Source organism: Fusarium musae, chromosome 4, assembly GCF_019915245.1.
Source record: "Fusarium musae strain F31 chromosome 4, whole genome shotgun sequence".
NCBI classification, from domain to species: Eukaryota; Fungi; Ascomycota; class Sordariomycetes; order Hypocreales; family Nectriaceae; genus Fusarium; species Fusarium musae.
In genome coordinates this window covers 4,236,136-4,255,037 of record NC_058390.1, presented here as the reverse complement: position 1 = coordinate 4,255,037, position 18,902 = coordinate 4,236,136, and the positions used below count along the sequence as shown (strand labels likewise).

Genomic DNA, 18,902 nt, shown 5'->3' with positions numbered 1-18,902 from the left:
TATGAGGGGCGGCTCACCAGTTTTCCAACTGATCCTCAATCTGTGACACTGCTGAAATAAGTGCTTCTATACTGAGAGACCCTGAAGTCCCCTGGCCTTTCCCATCCCTATACAGTAAGTTGAATGCACGGTTGTTAAACCTTCTGTGTTATCTCAGTAAGGTAATAGTACCAACTCTCCTCCTGCACACTACCAAGGTCTTCGGCTAAGGCTTCCCCTGGTGGTGGAAATATGGCATGTCGAGGATGACTGGCGTTTATCTCAGGAGGAGTAGGTAGCTCGGACCCAGCATCATTTAAATCCTTCAGAACACTTTGAGGAAGTTGCAGATCGAGACCAAGCTCGACTTGGGATTTGAGACAGCTCCAGTAAAAGCTTCGAGCTAGTCGCGTCGGCTGCGCCTCTTCACGCGACAGATATTTCCAGTAAATATAGAAGGTACTGGCAGCATGCTCAAATTGGGACCAGGCGCGTAGAGGAGCGAGAGTGAAGATGTGGTATACTCCAGCGAAGAAGTGGCACTGAGCAGCTAGGAGACTCTGATCCAACATGCCAAGGCTTTGCCTAGCTAGTTCAAAGTAGGCACTCGCCATTTTCAAGCCTTCACCTTGTGATTCGACGGAGGGCGCGGTTAATGTGTCTGATGGCGAAGTCACCATGGTATCATAAGGTTTTGCTATGCATCCCAGGGCACAAGCGATGAGCTAAGAGATGGGTCAGTATATTCTAGCTTTTTGGAGGCGCTTTGTTTCACGTACCACTATGCATGACTCTCCATCCAATGTGATACCGGTTTCTGAAATGCGCAAACTATGAGAGTAGGTCTCATCCACGTCAAGAATCGGGTTCACAGGATGAACATGCTGCAAGAATTGCTGTACTAGTCTTCGTATTTCCTTCTCATCCACTGCGGCAGGCCTCACATCCGCATTGCGCCGTGGTCCTTGCCTCGGCACTTGAGCTGATCTGCCGAGCACGATTCACAACTATTCTGGTTCAGGTTCACGCTTTCTGATTTCTCCAACTGCTTCATATATGTCCTTTCATATCTCGTGCTAATTCTTCAACAAATCTTTTAGGACCTTACAAACGGCATCTCCAACCTCAGTACACTTGGCACTACCCCCAAGATCCTTCGTCCTAATCTCGAACCCGCTGCCCTCTTTTGTATCCAGAACCTTTGCCACCGACTGCTCGATAGCATCCGCCTCTTTCTCCAGCAAAAACGAGTATCGCAACATCATAGCCAAACTCAAGATCTGCGCCACTGGATTGGCGAGGTTCTTGCCCGAGATATCAGGCGCACTTCCATGAACAGGTTCGTAGATGCCCTTGCAGGATCCTTCGCCTGGCACGCCAGCGAGACTTGCGCTGGGAAGGACACCGAGAGTGCCGGTGATGCCACCGGAGATGTCGGAGAGCACATCGCCGAATGTGTTGTCGGTGTGAATGACGCTGTTGTTGAAGCGCTTTGGGTCAAGAACCATTAGCATGGCGAGGCTGTCGGCAAGTTGATGGCGGAGATCAATGTCTGTGAGTTCCTTGTTGAAGATATCTGTAGTTGCACGCCTCCAGAGACGACCACTGGCAAGAACGTTGGCCTTGTCTGCACTCCAAACAACAGGCTTACTTCCATCATTCTTCTTCTCACTGCTCGCATGCAAGATCCTCGCAACAGCTGCACTCACACGGGCCAATCTCTCAACCTCAGGTCGAGAATAGATCCAAAGATCAGAAGCTTCATCTTCATTCTCCTCCTTCTTGCCAAAGTAAGCACCACCGCAATTCTCTCTAACAACGATGAACTTTGTCCCCGCTACAAGCTCAGCCTTGATAGGCGATGCGCTAACTAGTGATGGGACAAGAATCTCGCAGGGTCGCAAGTTGGCGAAAGCGTCGAGACGTTGACGCAGCTTTAAGAGTCCTGACTCTGGAGTTGGTTCTACGCCTGCCCATTCTGGACCGCCGATGCTGCCGAAGAGAACGGCGTCGCTGGCTAGAGCTTTGTCGAGGACTGCGTCTGTGACGGGAGTGCCATGTTTGTCGATACTGCATCCGCCGACGATGTCTGTGTCTCGCTCGAAGCGGATATCTGGGCGACTTGCTTCGATTATATCGAGGACTTTGAGGGCCTCGGCCATGATTTCAGGGCCGACATGGTCACCGGGCAGAATGAGGACGCGAAATACTTTGTTCTCTGACATGATGTAAGGTGTGTGATGGAGTGAGTGATGAGAGGGTTGGAGAGGACCGGAGTCTACAAGATAATGGAAGTCAGTCTAGTGTTTGGTCTGCCGATCTCGGACTGATAATTATGCCCGTTGATGATGACGGATGCAGCCAAGACTTTTTTATTCCTGTGACTGCTAAATTACCCCGCACTCACTAATTCTGGCCCCCGTATTCATTGGTTTCCTCTTCTGGAAGGCATTGAAACGGAGTCTGCCACCCGACAAGTCACTAAAACGTGGGGAAGCCAATCACCACATAAAAATACAGACCAACCAAGATAACACTCTTCTTCTCACTCGATCTACACACTCAACTCTTATCAAAATCTCATACTCATCATCATGTCAGGCCGTCTTCAAGGAAAGACCGCAATCGTCACAGGCGGCGCATCAGGCTTCGGCAAAGGCATCGCCACAAAATTCATCTCCGAAGGCGCCAACGTCATAATCACAGACCTCAACGGCCAACAAGGCCAAGCCGTCGCCCAAGAACTATCCTGCGCCTTCACCCAAGCAGACGTGACCAACCCCGATGACTGGCGCCGCGTTCTCGAGTTTGCTATTGATGAGTACAAACAGCTCGACATCGTCGTCAACAATGCTGGCGCTGCTTACTCCAAGAAGCCAACTGAAGATGTCACGCCCAAGGACTTTGACCTTGTGATGAATGTCAATGTAAAGAGTGTTTATTACTCTACTAATGTGTTGGTGCCGTACTTTTTGAAGGAGGGCAGACCGGGGTGTTTTATTCAGGTTGCGAGTACGGCGGGTATTAGACCTAGGCCTGAGTTGACGTGGTATAATGCCTCGAAGGCGGCTGTTATTAATGCTACCAAGACGATGGCGGTTGAGTATGGACCCAAGCAGATTCGGTTCAACTCTGTTTCTCCTGTTGTTGGAAGCACTGGCATGTAAGTGTCCCTTTGCCCTTGGCTGTGAGAGCAAGCTCATTGACTTGATAGGACACATTTGTTTATTGGCAAGCCGGATACTGAGGAGAACAGAAAGGGCTTTGTTTCCACCATTCCCATGGGTAGACCTTCGACACCTAGCGATATCGCCAATGCTTGTTGCTACTTGGCTAGTGATGAAGCATCTTTCATTACTGGTGTTGATCTTGAGGTATGGCCAAAATCTATGGGTTGCGATACTAATGCTAACATGAATATTAAAGGTTGATGGAGGGCGCTGCGTGTAAGCTTGGGAACATGATCAAGGAAGTTTGTTATTGTTTTTTTCAAAATGAGTAAAATTAAAAATATCATCAATTATATACCACATCGTCTCCCAAATGTTTTTCGACTTCATGACCAGGACTACTCCAAATTGTACTTGTGAAGCCATATCCAGTGAATTACTGTCTGGTTCTGCATACTCAGTGCCACGGAGCGATGCTGATAATAGCTCAAGCTGCACGCATTCCACTATTAGATTCCCTTCCTAATTGGGCCTTGGTGGCAGATGTTCCTGTGATGCTTCAGCGCGGGGTAAAAGCGGACCTTGCCATGGTCCCTGTGACGGGTCGGTCGGTACCTGAACCGGAAGGATATCATCGGCCGATTGACGGACCAAGAAACTGACTCTGACGATCTATCATATCAGCACGTACCATCATCAACCTTTTCTTGAGATAACCACTCCCCATACTCTCGTCCAGCTCCCTCATTCCATACTACGCACAAATATCATCATGGGAAGCTCACATCATCTCCCCTTCAACCTCACAGACGAGTCCCTCTTTCGTCCCAAGTCTCTCATCAATGGAGAATTCGTCTCCTCAAAAGAAGGCAAGACTTTCAATGTCATCGACCCAGGAACCGGCATGACATGGACATCATGCCCAGACTGCACAGCATCCGACGTCGATGCAGCAGTGAAGTCGTCTTATGAAGCCTTCAAGAGCTACTCCAAGACAACACCGCGCTTCCGTGCTCAGACCATCATGAAATGGTATAATCTGATGGTTGCCGCACGAGAGGACCTAGCGCATATTCTTGTTCATGAGACTGGCAAGCCCTTGGAAGAGGCCCGCGGCGAAATTGACTATGCTCTTACGTTCGTCTGGTGGTTCTCCGGTGAAGCAGACAGGGCGCATGGGTCCTCTCTTACCTGTGCTATTCCTGGTAGACGCGCTATGACTATCAAACAACCTATCGGCGTTGCAGCTGCTCTTGTGCCTTGGAACTTCCCCATCGCTCTAGCATTACGCAAAGCAGCAGCCGCACTTGCTGCAGGTTGCACAATGGTCATCAAGCCCTCGCCCGAGACACCCCTCACAGCAGTCTCAGTCGCTTATCTAGCGTTAAAAGCAGGCTTTCCGCCCGGTGCCCTCAACGTGGTTACAACATCCCTCGAGAATACACCAGCAGTCGCTGAAGCTCTTTGTCTGAATCCGCTTGTGAAGAAGGTGAGCTTCACTGGTAGCACGAGGGTTGGCAAGATTATCGCCAGTCTATGTGCCCAGAATCTCAAGAAGACGACGTTCGAGCTCGGAGGGAACTGCCCCTTCATCGTGTTCGATGACGCCAACGTTGATCAGGCTATGAACCAACTTATGGCTCTGAAGTGGAGGCACGCGGGTCAAGCTTGTGTCACGTCTAACCGAGTCTTTGTTCAGAGTAATATCTACGATTCTTTTGTTGAGAGACTCGTATCTGAAACTCGAAAGCTGAAGCTAGGTCATGGCATGATGAAAGGTGCCACGCTAGGCGCATTGACGACTACAAGAGGCCTCGACAAGGCGGAGGAGTTGTATCAAGATGCTGTCAGCAAAGGAGCAAAAGCTGTCCTTGGAACAGGGAAACGCTACGATGGAGAGGGCTATTTCATGGAACCGACTATCCTGACCGAAATGAAGGACGAAATGCTCATGACGCACGAGGAGATCTTTGCTCCTCTCCTGGGCGTCTATCGCTTTGAGTCAGAAGAAGAGGTTGTCCAAAGAGCCAACGACACACCCTATGGCTTAGCGAGCTATGTATTCACCAAGAATGTGGATAGGCTGTGGAGAATGTTTGAGAACCTTGACGCCGGAATGATTGGATTGGTAAGTCGATCTTCAAGATTTGTTGGTACGGAAAAGCTAACTTTTGGTATAGAACACAGGTAACAGCTCTTCAGCTGAGGCGCCTTTTGGAGGAATTAAGGATAGTGGGCATGGAAAGGAGAGTGGTAAGGATGTTGCTATTGACGAGTTCTTGATCACCAAGACGGGCACAATGACTGTTGAAGGGCAATATTGACCTGTATGATTTAATCGAGAACTACCAAATATTGACTTAAAGTTCTACGACTTTTTTATGCATTTCTATCAAGACTCTGCCCATTTGCTTGTTGTATGCTCATATCTAAGCCAGATCCGCATGGGGCTCCAGGAAACGTCTCCGCTATCGCATTAGCCACTAATCTTGCCACGAGATCTCGGAAAATACTTTTGCCGGTCGTGAATTGTAATTTTTTCCCTTTTTCGCCAATATCTCGCTTAGCAGCAACCCTGTGCTATTCACCCAAGCTCGTGCTAGATTACTCTAAAATCGTCAAAATATCCATACATTAGGGATCTACCATGAAGAAGTTCAAACGCAGTGCACAATCGCAACCAAAGCATGGCAAACCGGCGTCTAGCGGTGCATCCAAGGCACCAGTTGCACCACCAGTACGCCGCCCAGGTTGGACTGGCCCCAGCTATTTACACAAACCCGCCAAAAAGACGCCTACACCAGTAAAGGAAACTAGCTCGATAGAACAGATCCAGAGCCTATCTGTTAAGCATCAACAGCTCATTCTTGACACAATCAGAACTTCATTCCCTGCTGTGGACGAGTTCGACACCTTGAAGCCAGTATTGCGCGAGATCAGAGAAGCGCTTGAGCAAAAGGACTACAGCAAAGCGTTCGGGAGCGAAGAGTTCTTGGAGGCGTATACAATTCGCTGGAGCCCGAGTAGAGCTTTGACAGTTGGGAATGTGTTGGCGTGGATGTGCAGTGAGATGAACGAGGCTGCATGGGTTCAACAGTTTCTTCACAACGATGGGCAGAAGCCATCTAAGATTGTGTGCTTTGGACGAGGAGGATCTGACTTGTTAGCGTGCGTTGCATTGCTGAAGCACTCTCATGAGAGCAAACTCGATGGACTTCCCCGGCTAGAGTCATCTAATCATAACGACAGTGCCATGGTTGACTTCAACCTCATTGATAGACACGATTGGTCAGACATTGTCGCAAAACTACAACATACTCTTACGAATCCTCCTCCTCTTTCCAAATACGCGACGGAAAAGGCGCGCGCTTCAAATATCTCCGCTATCCCATCCCAAGTCATAAATCTAGCAGTCAACAACCTCGACATCCTCGAAAGCGACAACACAACTCTGTGTACGATGATTGGGCCCAACCCGGCACTCATCACTCTCTTCTTCACGCTCCACGAATTCTATTCAATCTCAATATCCAAAACCACAGCTTTCTTGTTGAGATTGACTGAGACAGCGCCCAAAGGAAGCCTATTACTTGTAGTGGATAGCCCCGGAGCTGACGTTGTGCTGCCTGGTAGTAGTGACAAAGGGGAGGAAAAGAGATACCCGCTCGAGTGGCTACTTTACCAGGTGCTATTACCGCCCAAGAGCGCAAATTCGGAGGCGCATGGAGAACCAGTATGGAGGAAACTTATCGATAGCGGTTATGAAAAGGAGTACAAGTTACCTACAGGACTGAGATATCCAGGAAGTTTGGAGAATACCAGATTCCAGGTGCACCTATTAGAGCGTTTATAGGAGGATGCTTATAATACCAGGTTTTGATGCAACAGTTGTTCTGAAATTAAATTGATAACCACACTGTAATCGTTGTGTATCAAGCCTCATCATCATGCACGCAAGTTACGGCTCTAGACTTCAAAATCGCGAGCCAATGCAGGCGAAAGTATCCCATGATATCTTCATGAATAGTTATATAGTGTTTGAGCTAACTCTACCTTATAAAACTTATTCTCACACGTAGTTATGCAGAGTCTTGAAAATAAATTGGTTTATTTAGGGTAAACCGGAGGATGGAGATATCGGAGCCGGAATTGTCAAAAGTGGATTAGCGTGCCAGTGAATATCAGGACTATTCCCGTGGCTATACCCGTCGCTGCGATAACGTTTTGATTCCTGTGATGCTGATAAGACGACTCGAGTTCATCGGAGCGTGCCACCCCCGCAAGCGTCTCCGGTCGTGCACCAGACCGAACAAGGAAAGCAACCAAATCTTTAGCCAAGTCCGCGCTATCTACACGAGTCAACAACCAAGAACGCATGATAAGCAGATCCAACTTAATCCTGCATCTGTGTAATATCCTCCATCTCCGTTTCTGCCCCATAACCCACCTCATTCGGAAAGTAATCTATCATCCATCACAAGCACCATTACCTCTTTCTGCTTTGATCTTAATAATGCCTCGGTCAAAGACCAGCAATTTCCCAAGGGGCAAACCACGTGGTATCCGCCGAGATCGGGACTGTCAGACCTGCAAAGCCCGGGGCGTCAAATGCGATCTCAACAGACCGCGCTGCCGACCCTGCGTCGAATCAGGATACGCATGCGGAGACTATCCACAGCGCGTCGTATGGGCGGCGAACCCGACGCCGAAGCCGAGCAGGGCTGAGAATAGAAGCGCCGCTGTTATTGAGAAATCGCTTGCGACGGACCAGCATGAGGTTGTGGAGCACTTGTTGGCGTTTGGGAGTAGTTTGAAGACAGCGAGGCTGGCGACGAATGATGATGTTTGTGTGGATCAGGGTCTGGGGCTTATTGATCAGGTTGATTACTTTTTGAGGGCGAGGATTAGTAAGAGGAGGGGATCGACGGCTGATACTGCTTTGCCGACTTCACCATCATCGTTGTCGTCTGGGGAGGGGACGCAGGATGAGGATACGCTTATGTGGCATCGACTTGCAGCCCTCAAGAGTCTCAGTGAGGCTTTGAACACTGCTGATCCAGCTGCTTTTCTGGGTATAGCCGTCTTTGCTTTCTTCGAAGTCGTCTCAGATGGTGTATTCGGAGAATGGGACTGTCATCTACGTGGAGCCCGCTCGTTACTAGACTGCCATTGCAGCAATAGTGAAGAGTTCCAGCAATTCTCAAGGCGCTTCACAGGTCTAGAAGAGATAGTAGCCTACTTCGCATGGTGGGATACCATTGGCGCCCTGGTCAGACAGTCCACCAGCAACACCAAGAGCGGCCTTATCTTTGACGACTGGCATCGAAGTTCGCTGGGGCAAGACTTTTTCGACAGAGTTGGATGCCCAGCAGAGACATTCTGGCTATTCGTTTCTCTGGTCCAAAGCAAAGAGTCTACCAATTTATCAGAAAGCCTCACTCGAGCAATGGCGCAGCTTCTGAAGCTCGGAATGGACAAGACGGAAAAGGGCAAATGCAGTGACATCTACCGCTGCGCCGCTGTCATAGCCGTTCTCACAACCCAAAGCTCCGAAGAGAGGTCTTCTGAGGTAACGTTGGAGTTTGCTGTGGATAGGATTTGCCATATCATTGAGTCCGCTTGCTCGAGATCCCGATATTATCCACACATGGCTACACCTGCATACTTAGCAGCTATGAGAGCAACTAATTCAGCGCAATGTAAGATATTGGGGAAGTACTGGAGGAATTGTCAAATGGGAGATATTCCTCGATACTCTGGGGTTCACATACAATATGAAGAGATATGGAGGAAGAAGGGCTTGATATGATGAAACACAATAAGTAATAGATCTTAATGAAAATAATAGTTGTAGTTCAACTACATCGTGCTTAAATCTTTTAAATAGAGAGCCACTTGATAGTTGAATAGCTCTTACACTAACCTGACTTCTGACTCCCCTACACTTTCGAACCACTCCATTTTACATACCTGAAAAACTCCTATTCGCTGAAACACCCCATCATCGTTCTTGCAGAGCATAAGCCCCTCCTCAAGTGTAAGCTGCAAGCACCAGAGGTCTTCAATACTCTCTTCATCAAAGTCGAAAATTCCTAGCGCCACAAACATTGACATATCTTTATTCAGCATCCCTTCCTTCATCTCTTTACTTCCAAGCACAACTGGCCGACGCATAGTACCCGCTGGCCTCTTTTGTTTTCGCAGGGAAGCAATGAACTCACTTGACGGTGTTCTCGTCAGGATAATTGCTTCTTGAACACACCCCAAAAGTTGCAGCTCGCAAGACGGCATGTGTAGTGCGTCGGCTCCACAGTGATGATTTACCGTCCAACGGTCTTGCTTCGGCCTTATCAGCGGTCTTCCATTTTGACTCTCCGTCGTCATCCTCCGCAATTGCTGGTGGGCGAGAGGTTTGACGCCACCTTGAATGGAAGCCCAAGACCACGAAGGCGCTCTAATCACGGGGGCGGGTGCAAAAGAAGTAGGTAAAGGCCTCGTCGCTGGTCCAAAGAAGCTGCTCACTCTATACCCAGGCCTCCAAAGTAAACACCGAACGAGATCACACTCCCAGAGACCGGCTAGGTAGCGTGACTGTAGAGCTTTGGAGATAGGTTCGGCGATGGAGGCAAGGGCAGCGAAGATATCATGAGGGTTCGATAGTTGACGCCTAGAGAAATCGACTATGATCTCGTCCCAATACTGCAGGAGTCGATCCCGCTTCAATTGCGGATTCGCGTTACCAGTCAGAAAGCTGTGTAGCAAGACAGATTTACCTTCCTGATAGCTACGATCTTCCGAGTAACCGGAGGTTCGACATAGGAAAAAAAGCTGCTCTTTGCCGAAGAACACCACCCGACGGCTCAGCCTCTTCTCCTGACAGCACCAGCCGCGAGTCTCAGTGACACCATAGTCAGCAGATCTCAATGGCCCAACAAGAACATTTCCACCTAGGCCATCGCCAAGAGGAAACTCGCAACAGGGAGCATATTGTTTGTAAGTATTGGCGATGAAGGAGTTGCGGGCATCGCCTGATCTCCCTGCTGTGATGGTAAGGGTTGCGTGGCCGTATACTTTGGCCATGAGTTTTGATTCGCGCTCCCAGTCATCTTTGTCGCCTTGGATTATGCATAGAGCGTCAATCCAGATATATCGGATGCCCAACTGGCGGGCTAATGCTATTGTATCGCGATGTGCAGCTACGAGGCGAGACTCGTCGATGCCTTTCAGCATACCTTCCATCGTCTTGTGATTGAGGTTGAAGGTATCTGTGCCAGGCCCCCAGCAATAAGACAAGGCAAGATATTTCTCCTTCATGCTAGGGTCAGTTACGACAAGCCGTGGAGGCTCCTTCTGAGCTGCGTTGCCAACATCGATGACCCTGGTGGGCATGTCGTAGGTCTTCTCAGCACCACACGCCTGATGGGACTTTGTACATCTATTGAGAAAACCTCGGATTAAGGTGAGGTAGGAGTTTCGCTCATATTCCGCTGTGCAGATCCGTCCAGGTGTTCGCGAACCTGCCGCTGATCCTTCTTTCCTACTCAGCGCATTAGTATTTCTTGTAATATTAGATGAGTTTTGTGTAGTTTAGACTAGACTTGTGGCCGAGAACTTGAATCATCAGACGGAACTGAGTTCTTCCAGCATCGTGCTCTGAAATGAAATAGATCTTACCCGTAGACAGCTAGGTTTATGTAACTAAGTCCATGGCTGCTCTCCTTCACAGAAGTGATGGGGTTATATCTCCCGCACGATACAATGATACGAGGCTGAGTTAGAGTAGGACTGTAGTCTGTAAAATGGACATAAATCCAGATACCCGGCTCAAACTTAGTAACTCCTTCTGGAACTTCGCCCTTGAGAACAGATTCAATCTCAGAAGATGCCCATTCCAGTTGGAAGCCTGTCCAGCAAAGATGGCAAAAGTCGCAGCCATCTTCAGCACTTTTCTTGAGTGAGGCGAGGTTTGGGTGGAATTCGAGGTAGAAACGGTCCTGATCAATGGTAAAAGCGCAGCAGAATGCGCACCGAGGCATGGTTTCTGGGTCTAGTAGTTGGTGAAGACTGTTCTACTTTGTGCAGTGGAGGAGGAGTGCGTGCTGCCATGTCAGATTGTCGGTCAAGAACGGCATATTTCGAAGGAACCATTACTAAGCCGAGGACCTATCCACATGATGCAGGTCTTAGGTGTAAGTGTCATATGATGGACCAGATTGCAATTCATAAAGGCAGACACGCAAGAAAATCTATAAAAGGCATTTGAATGCCCCTCAAAGCACGAGGACCAGATAGCATCATCGACAGGACCCACAACTGGCAGAATCATAGCTCACCTCTCACCTTGTTCGCATCTTGAATCAGAGCTTTGCACTTGACTACTGTCTATCTCAACTCAGACAGTCGACCATAGTCGTGCTGAAAGAGCTGGCAAAGGCAAACTACACAGCAACTAAAGAATGCAGACTGATAGACCTACTCAGCATCATAGGAAAGATCATAGGCGGAATCGTAACAAAGAGGCCGAGCTACTTGACGGAGAAACTCTAACTAATACAGCCGACACATGTACGCGAATGTAAGTTTCAATACCATGCTGAAATAACATAAAATCAATTTAAGGCACTGTATACTTGAAGACTCTTCCTAAAGACCCATAGCTCAAGATTTACTAAAATGCTGTATAGCCTCCATCTACAGGTAAACCTATACCCGTCACCCAACTACTATCTTCTGAAACCAAGAACAAGGCCGCTCTTGCAATCTGTTCTGGACGTCCTAGCCCTCCAAAAGGGTGGAGTGCTTCCACTTGAGCTCTGTTCTGTCCTTCAAGACCGGCTATCAAGGCTGTGTCTGTGTCTGCGAAATGTTATTTCCGGGTGGTGATAAGGGTTTCGGGTAGCCAAAGGTCAAGGGAAAGTACTTACACCCGGGACACACAGCATTCACGTGGATTCGGTGCGGCGCGCAATCCCATGCCGCTGCTTTGGTAAGTCCCATCACAGCATGCTTGGATGTCACATAACCAGTGATACCCGGGCTGCCAACCATGCCAAGCACGCTCGCTGTATTCAAGATCCAGCCTCTGTCGCCACATGGAAGCGGGTCTTGTTTGATCATCTGGGCGGAGGCATACTTGCATCCAAGCAACACTCCTACTACGTTGATACTCATGTCCCTCTCAAAAACAGTTTGGTCGAAGCTCCAAATAGGTTGGGGATCCTTGGCTTCCATGGCAACACCGGCGTTGTTAACCATTCTTGAAACGAGGTCTGTTAGCCAGGCTGTTGCTGGAAGTTTGCGCAAGGTCGAGATGGCAGATCGTTGCAATGCAGGAACAGGAATGAGGGACATACATATCCAGCCTGCCAAACCTCTCGACAGCATATTTCACCAAAGCCTCTTGTTCTTCGGATTTGGTAACGTCGACCTTGAAGAACTCGGCTACCCCGCCTTCCTTTGTGACCAGATCGTGCGTTGTGATAGCCAGTTCAGAGGCAACATCAGCACGGGCTTTCTCGGTCAAATCTGCGCAGATCACTTTGGCACCATTTCGGGCAAACTCGAGCGAGATTGCACGGCCTATCCCACTGGAAGAACCAGTCACGATGGCTATCTTTCCGCCAAGTCGTCCCATGGTGAGGAATGTTATAATTCAATACGGTAACAAGAGGGAAACTCTATCTTGTTATAGGTATAGATAGTTAACATTTAGATCAATTGTGAGGATTAGCAGTTAACCTAATATACATAAAGTCATGTGCGGAGTAAACAACCAATTTTGCCGACAACCTCGGCTCTTTAATACTACCGTTTTGGGAAATCCCATTTAATAAAAGACAACGTAGCTCAACTGTAAAGTTTCTTCAATTGCTAATCACGAAGAAAATTCTGTCTTAAGTAAATCATCTTCAATCTTATAGAAGCTTATTACACATTCAAGATGGCAGAAGGCGGCTGCTTATGTGGAAAGATCCGGTACCGTTACACGGGGGAGCCGGTGGTGCAGGTACGTATCCACTAAATCCTGTAATCTGTTGGCAAACACAGCTTCACTGGTATAAGCCCGCTCATCACTTGGACAGGCCCTTTGTCACTGTGGCGATTGTCGCAAAATCAGTGGAAGTGCGTTCAGCACTAATATCTTGATCCCTGAGCAAAATTTCAACCTCAGTCAAGGCACACCAAAAGTCTTTGAGAAACTCGCCGATAGTGGGAATGGGATCACTAGCTATTTTTGTGGTGATTGTGGGAGCACTTGTTATCGACAAGGCGAATCCTTTCCTGGTCTGACTATCATCAAGGTCGGGACCTTAGATGCCTTTGATATGCAACCTGCACTTGAAGCATACTCTGATGCTAGACCCCTTTGGCTAAGCTGTGTGGATGATACAAAGCAAATGCCTGCTCCAAAGTCGCAAGATCACTCAAGCCCATAAAGCGTCTGTTGTTTCTGTTGAAGCAATGGAACATTTATTACACAGACTGTTAATCTAGAAATTTGCCTGTAACTTTCTCCCTTATTATAAGCCAACGTGAGCCAGTGTAGACTGTTCAACAGGCAGCTAGTTTATGCCTCCAGAGGTTTATAATATCTAGTGTATTATGCTAAGGGGAGTAGATACTAATTTCCGTAATTGCTGATCTAGCTGCTAAAAGAAAATACAGGCTTATAATTTCTATTACTTATATTCCTGTAGCTAGTTCGTCTTCCGGTTAAGACATTTTACTCTAGAGAGCTCAGGAGAATACATATAGAAGCATGGTTTCTGAGACTAGTGGTTGGTGAAGACCATTCAATTTGTGTTAAGGAGGAATGAGGGCTGCTATGTCAGATTGTCGGTCAAGAAAGGCTAGTATCTTGATGTAACCAGTTACATGCCCCTCATACCCATCTTATGAGTAAGCCTAGCAAATTCTTAATAATGTTTTGTACGACAGCAGGTTCGGAGCATGTATAGATAATGTGTGTTATAGCTAGGCGGGGTCTGATACCGAGGTCGCATTTTTTTTTAAAACGTTCAACCAGCTAAAGACCAGTATAAAGTTATTAAGAGCTGTATATTGATAAGGCTTTAGAGAATCTTTTATCGTATCGAGTAAACAGAAGTTCTGCTATAACCTGTAACTTAACTCAGATCAAATAAGAATCTCACGTTCCATCCATTGTCCCCGATTCTGAGGGAATACACGTGTCCACTCCTCTATCTCTATCTGCACAACCTGCTCAAAGGTTGCGGTCCCTTGTCTGACTCTCTGCCTGGCTGTCTCTGAGGGGGGATCCCAGTAAGAACGAATGTCGCGGCATGGAAGACTGTCGCTATGGCCATAATCTCTGCTTATCTCCTTCCTAATAGCAAGCTTATGGCCAAACTTATCGATAAGGAGCTTCACCACATAGGAAATATCCTTTATCATCTGATGTGTTGCAAGGTCGCTACCGTCCGTGACACCGCGCCCACGTAGCACTAAGATGATATGCTGTGCGTTCGTGAAGAGGAAGACATCCTGGAGGTGTTTCTGCGTCCACCGAGCGGCCTTGGATGTCCCATGTCGGTAATGTACGCTTTCTGGGTCATTGACACCACTATTACTCTCGTAGCCGTCCTCATGGACGTCAAGATTTGGATCGTATGGGCTAACGATGACAGTAATGCTGTCTTTGACTAGCGGGGCAACGTGAATCTTGGTTTCGTAGTCGCTAAGGGTGTCGATCTTAAACTCGCACAGCCAGTGCAGTGGCACGTGGAAATGGTTTTCGCCATAATACACATCATAAGCCTCCTGCACCAGTTGCTTGCCAGTCTCATCTTCACCCATAAAGAGCTGCTGGCGTAGGAGGACCCCATCGGCAATGTCGGGATTCAGCGAGTCAAGCTCGTCTGCCTCGTCAATCAAAACCGGCCCCAGTTGCACCAGGTTCTCCCGGAGGATAGCGCGGCGGTCTGGCAGAGACAACAAGGCAAATTGGGCGATGGTGCGATCGCCAAGCATACGGCGAACAGTAGCAGCATGACGATCCATTTTATCTTGGATAGGTAAGAAAGATACAAACAAAACCAGAGACTTGATTCGTAAATTGCACTAAAGGACAGATGCAATAGGTAAAGGAAGAGAAATATACAGTAATAAAGAAGGAGAACGAGGGGCAACAAATACAGGCCCAACTGCTAACTGCTAACGTAGCATCAATGCTAAAGTTTAATGACCCATAGCGTGTTGCTAAGCAACCGATGCGCTTACTCTGTACTTTAGTGGGAATCACTAGATAACATGGGAGATGGGGTACTAACTACCGCGTTTTCCATGGTTGCCTGGGCTCCCTTGACAGTAGCAACCCCAGGCTGTTATTTCGCTGAGCAGCACTGACATCCCAAAGGCAACACTAGCCGTTGACACATTGATGACAATCGGTATCACACGATCTCGTCGACTACACTCCTATGGTGTGGTTTTATGTTTGTTGATAAATCATTAATCACGTCGCGCTTCGAGCAAACACCTAAAACTGTCTGAAACTTGCAATAGGTATGATAGCCGATGATTCTATGGTCAGGAGCAAGAGGATAGCGCTTATACCAATCTCGGTAGAGTAGCCGTATATTTGTCGGTTCTCAAGCAAAGTCCTGGTTATCACTCTAGCGAGCGCAACTGATAATTCCTGCGACTGCTCATGAAGCTGCCGAAAAGGAAAACAGGTTTATGGGTTCTATTATATACGTTCATGTGGCTAGTGAGTCCCAGCTAAAGGCGTTGTGCTCTGGTGTCATTCCCGTGCTAATTAATAAGGATTCTAAATCTCGAGGAAAGTATAGTAGATGCTATTGCTCGTTAGGATCTATTCCTGCTCCACCACGAATCCTAATATAAGGTACATGAGTCTTTGGGAAATATGCCGTCACGGGAGCCACTTTACACTTAAAATACGACCTCCACGAAAATGAATTCTGAAGCCCACTCTTCTTGTATACCTTGGTCTCCTTTTTGGAGCACGGCATGTCCATAGAGATTGTTGTCCAGCGGTTATACGTTGCCACCTTGGTCTCCATGGCAAACGACCCGTTGACCACCGAGAAACCCCTGAGCTCGGCGTCCATCATGAACATGCCGTCGCTGTATACACGAACAGGGCTCGAAAGGTAATCTCTGACGAGTGTGTCTACAGCATCTAGTTCGGTGATCAATGCAGCATCTGCCTCGGGTGAGTCGGAAGTGAGTTCTGTGTCTGGCCAGATGATGTTGGACCAGCTGAGGGACCATACATTGTCGTGGGTTTCCCCGGATAGCTGTTTGTATTCTTTGACGACGTCTTGGAGTGGTGAAAGGTCGGCCTTGATCTGTTTGGCTAGCTCCGGGATGCGTTGCACGATGGGCATGATTAGGAAGATGTCGCTGATCTTTTTGAACTTGCCCTGCTTGATCATGGAGACTAGACTTGTCGCCTCTGGATACTTTTTGATGTCCTTTCTGAGTTGAATCGTTTCGGCCAGCCTATTGCTGAGTCGGCTAGATGGAACGTCAAGGGGACCTCGGACTGGCCAGAGCCTATTGGCAGCTTCGATAACCTCATCAACTGCAAGCGGTTAGTCAGTACTTGAGCAATCATAGTATAGGTACTGTAGACTCACCCCGATCGAGAAACTTTGGTACTCCCTGTCCATCACACCGCTGCAGTTCCTCACAAATCTTTTGCTTGCTTGAATCCAACTCCGCCCGCATAAAATCGTAGTTGTTTGCCAAAGAGTCAGCAGCTTCGTTAATATCCTTGACTCTTTCTTCGATACGAGTAAGGGCGCCATCCCATTGAACAAGTACCGATTTGATTGGGGGCTCCATTGATTGGAATGAGGGGGCAAGATAAGCGTTGACAGCGGCGCTAATGGAATTTGCGTTGCAATTACCAGCTTGGCAGGCACCAACTACACGAGCGAGAGATTGAAAGACTGAAAGGTCGATCTGTGTAGTTTGTATAAGAATAGTTACAATATGTGCTTGGGGAGATTGAAAGACTTACATCCTTGGCTTGGGCGATGATCCAAGGGGCGATCGACTTGAGAACATTCGCAATATCAACTTTGTTGTTGAGAATTGGTAGACTAACTTTTCCAAAACACTTGGACGTATTAGGCGAGAAATTGAGAGAGAAGTAAGAAGACAGTACCTTTTCAATACTAAGTGTGTCGTCTGCGACCTTTGTGGTAGCTGTGCTTATCTCGCCCCGAATTGACATAGCCGTGAAGGAACCCGTCGTCGCAAAGGTTTGCAAGCGAGTGAAACAACCGCAGATGGCCTCTGATGATTTGATGAACTTGTCCCCCAGAGTCTTACCAAGTGCCCTGCGAATATCATCGCAAAGGTCGATCTCCTTGGTAAGAATGGTTAAACTGGAAGGGATTTGTTTCGATTTCTTCTCCCAGCCTGAGCCAGTGTCAGTCAATGCTTTGTATGTTTTGGGGATGAGCCTTACCGGGGACGCAGGTCCATACTTTACAACGCCTGAGGGGCTTTTTGACAGTTGGGCAGCTCCTTGTCGCGGATATGCGGCTTTTGCATTTGTTCCACTACCATGTATTAGCATACAGACTGTCCATATGTGGTCATTGAATCTGGCCTACCGTGGGGACTTTGATAGTCCTCGTATTGACCTTGACACCACTCGGCACGATGACTTTGATCTTGCATGTTGCAACTTCTTTGACACCAGCGCAGATGGCGGGGAGATTGTTGAGCCCAGCATTTTGGGCAGCGGTCACTTGTGCCAGTAGCACTATGGGCAACAGAAGTGGGAGTGAGAGTCGCATGTTGATAGATCACTGCCAGCCTTTTGACGCTTCGGTAACAGATAGAAGCCGGTAAGCACTTTAGATATTCCGCAAGACTCGACTGAAATTAGGGGGTTATTGACAAGCCAGTTCAGCTGAGTCCCCGTGGCTGGGATGGCGCCTTTAGATCAGGAATGGGTCATAAAAAGGGCTGAAAGAAAGCTTTGGCCCTATGAGAGATACCAGCCCGCAAAGAGACAATTTTAGCGAATTCCTAGAAGCTAAAATCGATCAGGTAGCGCCAAGGAATCTAGATTCAGCCCATTTAGGGATGGTCGAGGGGCATCATCAGCCACAGCTCTCCATAGCCCTGAGACAAAACACCATAAAGCCGGAGATGGTTTTGGTCTAGGCTGAATAGTTGCTTGCGAAGGCAAAGGGGGTTTGGGGTTCATTATCTGGTTGAAAGCGCCTTCGGCGTGGTGTTGGGGTGTAAGCATGGCGTTGTGCCTTGCATGAACTAATCGTGCTGGCATGGAATTTTACATGCCAGTGCTTTTATCCCTAGCCTTCAAAGATAGTGTAAAATAACGTATTATACATTCTTGCTTTAGTGACATTCTAACGGCGAAAGTCAGTATCCCAGGGAAATATCTCTAGCCTTATTAGTGGGGTAAGATGAATCGGTCCCTCCGCCAAGGCACACCACTGCATAAGCCGCTCTACGAGCAGTAGAGTAGTAACACCGTTGGATAGCTAATCGAACATTCGCCGCATGATTGCCCCTATGATTCCAAGCGCCAACAGAGCTATCAGTTGATGCGTTAAGAAGTCTGCCAGGCTCTTGTTATTTCCTTGGCGGCCGAAATTAAATACTGAGCTGTATTAATTCCCTGCAGATTACGATCTCCGAGTGTTGAAAGCCGTTGCAGTCAAAATCAGTACTCACTTATGATGAGGATTATGGGTGTTGCAATGTCTGGACGGAGTTGTT

The 18,902-nt window shown here is 48.0% G+C and overlaps 9 protein-coding genes across 9 annotated transcripts; 3 read left to right on the top strand and 6 right to left on the bottom strand.

Moving 5' to 3' along the window:
* Positions 1-134: 134 nt before the first annotated feature.
* J7337_006265 (uncharacterized protein) lies at positions 135-659 on the bottom strand (the record flags this gene model as incomplete). The annotated part of the gene is made up of 1 exon (XM_044823929.1): positions 135-659. The coding sequence occupies one exon, from the start codon at positions 657-659 to the stop codon at positions 135-137; it is 525 nt and encodes a 174-aa protein (XP_044682420.1).
* Positions 660-1,055: 396 nt separating this feature from the next.
* LEU2_2 (3-isopropylmalate dehydrogenase) lies at positions 1,056-2,204 on the bottom strand (the record flags this gene model as incomplete). Its single annotated transcript, XM_044823928.1, has 1 exon — positions 1,056-2,204. One exon carries the CDS (start codon positions 2,202-2,204, stop codon positions 1,056-1,058), a length of 1,149 nt encoding a protein of 382 aa, XP_044682419.1.
* Positions 2,205-2,573: 369 nt separating this feature from the next.
* J7337_006263 (uncharacterized protein) lies at positions 2,574-3,146 on the top strand (the record flags this gene model as incomplete). Its single annotated transcript, XM_044823927.1, has 1 exon — positions 2,574-3,146. The coding sequence occupies one exon, from the start codon at positions 2,574-2,576 to the stop codon at positions 3,144-3,146; it is 573 nt and encodes a 190-aa protein (XP_044682418.1).
* A 775-nt stretch (positions 3,147-3,921) lies between these two features.
* On the top strand, positions 3,922-5,473 carry J7337_006262 (uncharacterized protein; the record flags this gene model as incomplete). Its single annotated transcript, XM_044823926.1, has 2 exons — positions 3,922-5,277; positions 5,330-5,473. The coding sequence occupies 2 exons, from the start codon at positions 3,922-3,924 to the stop codon at positions 5,471-5,473; spliced, it is 1,500 nt and encodes a 499-aa protein (XP_044682417.1).
* Positions 5,474-5,796: 323 nt separating this feature from the next.
* Positions 5,797-7,002, top strand: J7337_006261 (uncharacterized protein; the record flags this gene model as incomplete). The annotated part of the gene is made up of 2 exons (XM_044823925.1): positions 5,797-6,604; positions 6,692-7,002. The coding sequence occupies 2 exons, from the start codon at positions 5,797-5,799 to the stop codon at positions 7,000-7,002; spliced, it is 1,119 nt and encodes a 372-aa protein (XP_044682416.1).
* Positions 7,003-9,708: 2,706 nt separating this feature from the next.
* On the bottom strand, positions 9,709-10,538 carry J7337_006260 (uncharacterized protein; the record flags this gene model as incomplete). The annotated part of the gene is made up of 2 exons (XM_044823924.1): positions 9,709-9,740; positions 9,923-10,538. The coding sequence occupies 2 exons, from the start codon at positions 10,536-10,538 to the stop codon at positions 9,709-9,711; spliced, it is 648 nt and encodes a 215-aa protein (XP_044682415.1).
* A 1,449-nt stretch (positions 10,539-11,987) lies between these two features.
* On the bottom strand, positions 11,988-12,783 carry J7337_006259 (uncharacterized protein; the record flags this gene model as incomplete). The annotated part of the gene is made up of 2 exons (XM_044823923.1): positions 11,988-12,405; positions 12,503-12,783. The coding sequence occupies 2 exons, from the start codon at positions 12,781-12,783 to the stop codon at positions 11,988-11,990; spliced, it is 699 nt and encodes a 232-aa protein (XP_044682414.1).
* Positions 12,784-14,285: 1,502 nt separating this feature from the next.
* Positions 14,286-15,170, bottom strand: J7337_006258 (uncharacterized protein; the record flags this gene model as incomplete). The annotated part of the gene is made up of 1 exon (XM_044823922.1): positions 14,286-15,170. The coding sequence occupies one exon, from the start codon at positions 15,168-15,170 to the stop codon at positions 14,286-14,288; it is 885 nt and encodes a 294-aa protein (XP_044682413.1).
* An 814-nt stretch (positions 15,171-15,984) lies between these two features.
* Positions 15,985-17,947, bottom strand: J7337_006257 (uncharacterized protein; the record flags this gene model as incomplete). Its single annotated transcript, XM_044823921.1, has 6 exons — positions 15,985-16,007; positions 16,105-16,719; positions 16,775-17,102; positions 17,161-17,530; positions 17,638-17,690; positions 17,762-17,947. The coding sequence occupies 6 exons, from the start codon at positions 17,945-17,947 to the stop codon at positions 15,985-15,987; spliced, it is 1,575 nt and encodes a 524-aa protein (XP_044682412.1).
* Between the last annotated feature and the right edge of the window lie 955 nt (positions 17,948-18,902).